General features: G+C 53.0%; 1 protein-coding gene across 1 annotated transcript; it reads left to right on the plus strand.

Annotated features, from left to right (window-relative positions):
• Window positions 1-3950: 3950 nt before the first annotated feature.
• On the plus strand, window positions 3951-7104 carry LOC109771619 (cytochrome P450 734A2). Its single transcript, XM_020330315.3, is given in 5 exon segments — window positions 3951-4241; window positions 4243-4531; window positions 4984-5207; window positions 5320-5967; window positions 6119-7104. Coding segments are annotated over 5 exon segments (1935 nt in total). The 5' UTR covers window positions 3951-3965; the 3' UTR covers window positions 6617-7104.
• The last annotated feature ends 205 nt before the right edge of the window (window positions 7105-7309 follow it).

The raw sequence follows: 7309 nt of genomic DNA on the forward strand, positions 1-7309 counted from the left end.
ACGTGGAGGCCCATCTGTCCCGGTTCGTGTAAGAACCGGGACTAAAGGGCTAGGGCATTAGTAACGACCCTTTAGTCCCGGTTCAACAACCGGGACAAAAGGCCCTTACCAACGGGGACAGATGACCCTTTTTCTACTAGTGATTGCCTCTAGGGCATATTTCCTTCAGAAGGGGGTGCCGCCCCCTTTCCTTCTCCTTCTCCCTCTCCTCCCCCCTTTCCCTCTGCGGTAAAAGGAAGGGGGGGGTCCAAATTGGACTTGGAGTCCTAGTAGGACTCCTCCCCACTTGGGGGCTCGCCTTGGCCGGCCTCCTCCCCTCTCCTTCCTTTATATACGGGGATAGGGGGGCACCTCTAAACACATCAATTGTTTCTTAGCCGTGTGCGGTGCCCCCCTCCACCGTTTACTCCTCCGGTCATATTGTCGTAGTGCTTAGGCGAAGCCCTGCGCAGATCACATCACCATCACCACGCCGTCGTGCTGACAAAACTCTCCCTCAACACTTTGCTGGTTCAAGAGTTCGAGGGACATCATCGAGCTGAATGTGTGCAGAACTCGGAGGTGCCATACGTTCGGTGCTTGATCGGTTGAATCGAGAAGACATTCGACTGCATCAACCGTGTTAAGCTAACGCTTCCGCTATCGGTCTACGAGGGTACGTGGACACACTATCCCCCTCTCGTTGCTATGCATCTCCTAGATAGATCTTGCGTGATCGTAGGATTTTTTTTTGAAATTGCATGTTATGTTCCCCAACATTAACAAACAACAAAGTCATTTTGGAACTAGAGCTGCCACGTTACAATCGGAAACAAAAGTATTATTGAAATCGTGGGCATTCTACTAACCATATATGTGCCGCCATGCGTCCCCTCTTTTTATTGGCTTGGCAGCGCCGTGCGTGGTAGCTATTTGAGTACGGGAGGCGTGCGAGCAGACCCATGCGCGTGCTTATCGGGAGGCGAGGCCCTTAACCTCCATCCATCGCCCAATTCTCTCCCTACTTCTCCATTAATGGTGCCCGAGCCCTTGTTTTATGGTGTGGCTATGTCTTACTCGACTGAGATTTAAGAGAGAGAAAAAAATCTGAAAAGAAAATTTTGCACGGATCTTGATGTAATATCTGACGGACATATATAGCATCGACTGAGACTTATAGCAAGACTGATATACATATAATGACGATGGCAGCGGATAATAATTGTCTTACATATTTAGAAAGATAATTAAAAATGCCACATGCGGCAATGCTCGAAATACACAAGGGCAAAAGAAGAACGAAGACACAGACAATAATCTGGGTCGCTACTCTCTACTTGATGCGTTGCTGCAGGGCGTGAAGTTCCTCCAACACCTTTCATCATCGCCTCCATGACTAGCTCTCACGGCGAGCGGCCATGATCTCTTTCATGTCCTCAATACGTTGCTTGGCAGCATCCACGGATTCCTCCACCAGCCTTTCTTTCTCGATGCGGAGCATGGCATTCTCGTCCATAAGTTTCTTGACAATGACACCCGTCTTCTTCAACAAGGCAGTGGTCTCCTCGTGCTGCTTCCCCCTTCCGGCGATCTTTGCCCTCAGCAGGTCGCGCTCAGTGCGGAACTTCTCCTTGTCCTCCTTAGTCGCCGGTTGACGCCGGTAGCATTTTCAAACGAGGCATTCATCTCGTCCTGCAGCTTCGCCCAGCCGGAGATCCGATCCATCAGGCTATCGAGCATAGCGCGCATGCGCCTGTGAGAGTCCCTGCCTGCATGCGAGAGATGTTCCTAGGCCGCCGCGGCGCGGGAGGACCTCTTTGCTGCATCCGCGGCACAGTGGGACATCTTTGTTGCTTCCGTGACGCGGCCGGACCAGACTGCTGCTTCGACGGTGTGTCGGGACCTCTGTGCTAGTTCGGCGGCGCGGTGGGACCTCTGTGCTGCTACGGCGACGCGGCGGCACATATCGGCTGCTTTCGCGACGAGGCGAGACATCTCTCGTGTTTTCGCTTCCATGCTCGCCTCTCCCTGGTAGTAATTTCTCGACCGAGAACTCATGCGAGCCATGGCAGACGCAAGGGAACGACGATGAAAGACTTGTTTGTTTTTGTTGATGAGGAATTGAGGAGGAATGTGCAGTCATCTTGGAGTGGGTAGTATTTATAACCGAGTAATACGCTGCTAAGTGGGAAACCATTTAGGTTTTGATTGGTGTGAATTTGTAGTTAATATAGCGTGGTAATTTGGAATGTGACGGAAAGCAAGCTCAAAATTTATTGACGATTCTAGTTTTGAAATGTGGCACGACTCCCTGGTGGCGTAACGTGGCTCGACCCCACCTGTCAGGAAATAATTATCAAAGGCTTTAACTAGACGGCAGTGCTTCGTTTGAGTTTTTGTGAGCAAGTGGAGGAGGAGGAGGGGAAATGTGAGCAACGTTAGTTGCCTGGGCTAAAACCATTGTTCAGGAAATCGGTAACTAGTGGCTGCTTGGTCGGCTTGGGAGTAGTGATTAATCGGTGAATCGGCCTATTACCTGAATTAATTGGTCGGCCATTAATCGATAGATTAAACAGGAATTGCCAACATATATCTAGTTTTTTTATGTATTATACCATACTCTCATGCTCTCAACTATGTAATATACCAAAATATGCTACTGGTTGGTCGAACCCTAACTATTGAGGAGCAAGAGAAGGATGGGAGGGGTTACATGGAAACTTATTGGGCTTTGTTTGCCCACAAGTTAATGGGTCAGCAACGATTAATCGGCCTAACAACCAATTAATCGGTCTAACTGGCCAATTAATCGTCCTGACAAGTTAACATGATGAATAGGTGCTATTTGAATCGGTCACCCTACAAATAGTGATTAACTGGCCCATTAACTGATTAATCAGACGAATTCTTGAATAGTGGCTAAAAGTGAGGATAACTAAGCAACCAAAGGGCACGAAAGTAGAAATCCCTTTAGATATACTCACTCCTTTCCGGTTTGAAGGGCCAAGCTCAAAAATGGTTTGAAGGGCTAAACTCAAAAATCGCTTCAACCAAGATAGATGATGAGTGATGGAGCAAATTTTGTAGGTTGCAAAATTAACATGCTCGTTTAAATAAACGTGCTTAGTCTGCAAGTGTATGCATTTGGGACCACTAAATTAGCAAAAACGGCTACATGCACAAGTAAGCTTCCTGTTAACGCGCCTCGGAATTAAAAGGATGATGAAGAGGAGTGAAAACAGGACTAACAAAATGAAATAACTAAAAAAAATGAGGTAGTGTCAATAAATCGGAAATGAGACTGTAGACTTTAGCAAGACAACTCATAATTTTTTTCTCACAAAATATATTTTTTAGAACTACAAAATACATTAAATAAGGGCTGCTTTAACGGAAATGGTTTTTGTACGACAATTTTTGTGCGAAGCTTGTACGACCATACGCAGAATATATATGCTGCATGCTATGGCTCACGCGCCGATTGTCTCTGATGGGGTTTCATCGGAAGTATAGCATTGATCTTGTTTTAATAAATAAAAACAGTAAGATATATTGTACCGGAACTACTATCTCTAACCATCTACTACCCTACTATCATTAGATATAGCTTCCTCCAAAAAATCATTAGATATGACTTAAGATATAATGAACTGAAACTGTTACAGGAGTATCTAAACATCTACAGTAATATCATTAGATATAGCTTAAGACATAATGAACTGGAACTGCCGATATGACCAAATTTACCTTTGATCTATGCCAAAAAAAAAAAACGTGTCTATCAATATGCATTTCGTGCTGGGAAAAATGCGGAACGGACTTGTTCGTTTTTTGCGCACCAAACAAAACCAACCCCATACGCCTTCCATCATCTAACACGGTCAATTAAACAAGAGTGCGAAATCCCTACTTCGTTGACTCTTTACTAACCCACCCCCAAAACAAAAACAAACAACGCACCCCCTCTTCGGCTCTTCCCCGGCCCCATGGCCGCCGGCCTTCGCTTCTCTCCCCCTTCCATCTCCTCCTCCCCACTATATAACCCCGCCCTTGCCTTCCCCTGTCACCCAAAACCCCACGCCATTAGCACCGGCTCACGTACACGGGCTCCAAGAAACGCAGCGCACGACCCAGAGAGAAGAAGAACGACGCACCGTCGTCTCCCGCCCTGCCCGCTCTGTTTCAAGAAACAAGAAACAGGGGAGCCGAGCCGAGCCGACCACGGCGGCAATGGGGGACGAGATGGAGGCGGCGGCGTGGGCGTGGCGCGGCTGGGTGTCGTGGCGCGCGGCGGCCGTGCTGCTGTCGGCGTGGCTGGCGCTGCACGTGGCGGCGCGGGTGGCGGACGCGCTGTGGTGGCGGCCGCGGCGGCTGGAGGCGCACTTCGCGGCGCAGGGCGTGCGCGGGCCGCCGTACCGCTTCCTGCTGGGCTCCGTGAAGGAGATGGTGGGGCTCATGGTGGAGGCCTCCTCCAAGCCCATGTCGCCGCCCACCTCCCACAACGCGCTCCCCCGCGTCCTCGCCTTCTACCACTATTGGCGGAAGATCTACGGTGCGTCCCTCCCTCCCTCCCTCCTCGCCGCCGCTCATGCATACATACGCGCGCACACGTATACGCATGTATTGTGCAAGAATAGTATCTCAGCCAGCATCACCTGCCTGCGTCTCTGCGTGGCTTAATTGCTCATCTTTTTGGGCGGTTTTGGTTGCATCTGCTTGTTGATCTGTTCCCTCCCCTCCCTGTCCGATTTTCTGTTTGGCTCCTCTCTCTGTCTATCTGCGCGTCTGTTTGTGACCAGGGCTCAGCTTTTGTCTCTTGTTGTCAGCAGCTCAGCTCACCTAGCTTATCTCTCTTTCGTTTGCGCATATGGGGTTTATGACATTTACTTCGCCTCTTCCTCCTCACAGACACCTCTGTTTCCCTCTGGTTCTTGCGTTGAATGGCAATTTCCGTCTCTTCCTCGTCCTTTTGGGTCATCATTAATGGTTTTGGTGACGATGCAGGTCCGACGTTCTTGATATGGTTCGGGCCGACGCCGCGGCTGACGGTGGCGGAGCCGGAGCTGATCCGGGAGATCTTCCTGACCCGCGCCGACGCCTTCGACCGTTACGAGGCGCACCCCGTCGTGCGCCAGCTCGAGGGGGACGGCCTCGTCAGCCTCCACGGGGACAAGTGGGCGCTCCACCGCCGCGTCCTCGGCGACGCCTTCTACCCCGACAACCTCAACGTACGAACGCCGTGCTGCTCCCCTGTTTTCTTCTTGTTCGTGGCCGCGCTGGCGGTCCGTGCGACGGTTCGATGTACGGATGTGCTGACGGCGACGTGGTTCGATTTTGCAGCGCCTGGTGCCGCACGTCGTCAAGTCGGTGGCCGCGCTGGCGGAGAAGTGGCGGGAGATGGCGGCGGCCGACGGCAGCGGCGAGGTGGAGGTGGACGTGGCGGAGTGGTTCCAGGAGGTGACGGAGGAGGCCATCACGCGCGCCACCTTCGGCGGCAGCTACAACGACGGCCGGGTGGTGTTCGGCATGCAGAGCCAGCTGATGGCCTTCGCCTCCGAGGCGTTCCGCAAGGTCCTCGTCCCAGGCTACCGGTTCATGCCGACCAAGAAGAACTGGCTGTCGTGGAAGCTGGACAGGGGTATCCGGCGGAACCTGACCAAGCTCATCGGCCGGCGCAGCGAGGAGGCGGCCGCCGTGGAAGCCGCCGAGGGCGAGAAGGCCGACACCGGGAGCTTCCGCGACTTGCTGGGGCTCATGATCAATGCCAGCCAGAGGACGACGCGGGCGAAGGCGATCCCGGTACATGACATGGTGGAGGAGTGCAAGACGTTCTTCTTCGCCGGGAAGCAGACGACGACCAACCTCCTGACGTGGGCCACCGTGCTGCTCGCCATGCACCCAGAGTGGCAAGAGCGCGCCCGGCGCGAGGTGCTCGACGTGTGCGGCTCCGACGACCCCTCCAAGGAGCACCTCCCCAGGCTGAAAACGGTACGTCCTCTCACAGCTCTGCCGCCACGATTCCGATTCGTTTCCATCTGCAGGAGAAATTTCAAACCCGCCGCAGGCAGAAGGGCGTTTCGGTCATTTCATTCAAGCGCTGACACACACTCTGCATGTTCCATGTGTTTTGTCACGACAGCTGGGCATGATCATAAACGAGACGCTCCGGCTGTACCCGCCGGCGGTGGCGACGATCCGGCGCGCCAAGGCCGACGTGCGGCTGTCGGACGGGTGCATGATCCCGCGCGACATGGAGCTGCTCATCCCGATCATGGCCATCCACCACGACGCGCGGTACTGGGGCCAGGACGCGGCGCAGTTCAACCCGGCGCGGTTCGCCGGCGGGGCGGCCAGGGCGGCGAAGCACCCGCTGGCCTTCATACCCTTCGGGCTCGGGTCCCGGATGTGCGTGGGCCAGAACCTGGCGCGCCTGGAGGCCAAGCTCACCATGGCCATCCTCCTGCAGCGGTTCGAGATCCGGGCGTCCCCCAACTACGTGCACGCGCCGACGGTGCTGATGCTCCTCTACCCGCAGTACGGGGCGCCGTTGATCTTCCGCCCGCTGGCATCGCAGCCGTCGGCGGGTTCCACGACGTCCTCCTGTCCTCCCAGCCCCCAGTTCCTTTGTCAAAACTGACAGAACAGGAGGATGTTTCCACTAGACTAGAAAAGAAGGGTAGGGCAGGAAGAGGTGTGGGTCACCGTGGATGGACATGGAGCCCCTCGAACGAAAATCATAGGACAAGCCCAAGATGACCGAAACGCCCCTCCAACCAGCCCCCGACCCTGCTGTGTAGTGTGTATATATATGTGAGTCCAGGTGATAGAAAGAGCCAAGAATCACTAACTTTTTGTCCTGGCCTGTGTGTGGCCCTGCCTGGGACCCGTCAGGTTGCCAAAAATGCCCTCCTTAACAGACCGGATCAGGCCAGCCCCCTCTTTTTTAAGATTTGATGGCACACAGGAGGAGAAAGGCCCCCACCTCACCTCTCCTCCTTTCTTCTTGTTGTGTTGCCCATGGCTTCTGGTGTATGTATTTGTACAGATGTTTATTCCGTCATCATTATCGCCCATCGGGAAGAAAAGAAGTGAAAACGGTGTATGGAGTATATAATTTCCTTGGTACCCTGTGTCTACCTTACGCGCGGCATTCTCTTCCTTTTACCGGTCTCTCCAGTGTGTGGTCGGTGATCCTGCCTCCACTATACAAAGAAGAAAGAACTTGCGTAATTAACAATCCTGGTCCTGTCTACTGACTCGCTTTTGTTAAAGAAAAGTCTATGGAAAGTAGGAAATCCAAGCAAATTCAAAGCTAACCAAACGAGTCTAA

This window comes from Aegilops tauschii, chromosome 6 (genome assembly GCF_002575655.3).
Source record: "Aegilops tauschii subsp. strangulata cultivar AL8/78 chromosome 6, Aet v6.0, whole genome shotgun sequence".
In the NCBI taxonomy this organism is placed as follows: Eukaryota; Viridiplantae; Streptophyta; class Magnoliopsida; order Poales; family Poaceae; genus Aegilops; species Aegilops tauschii.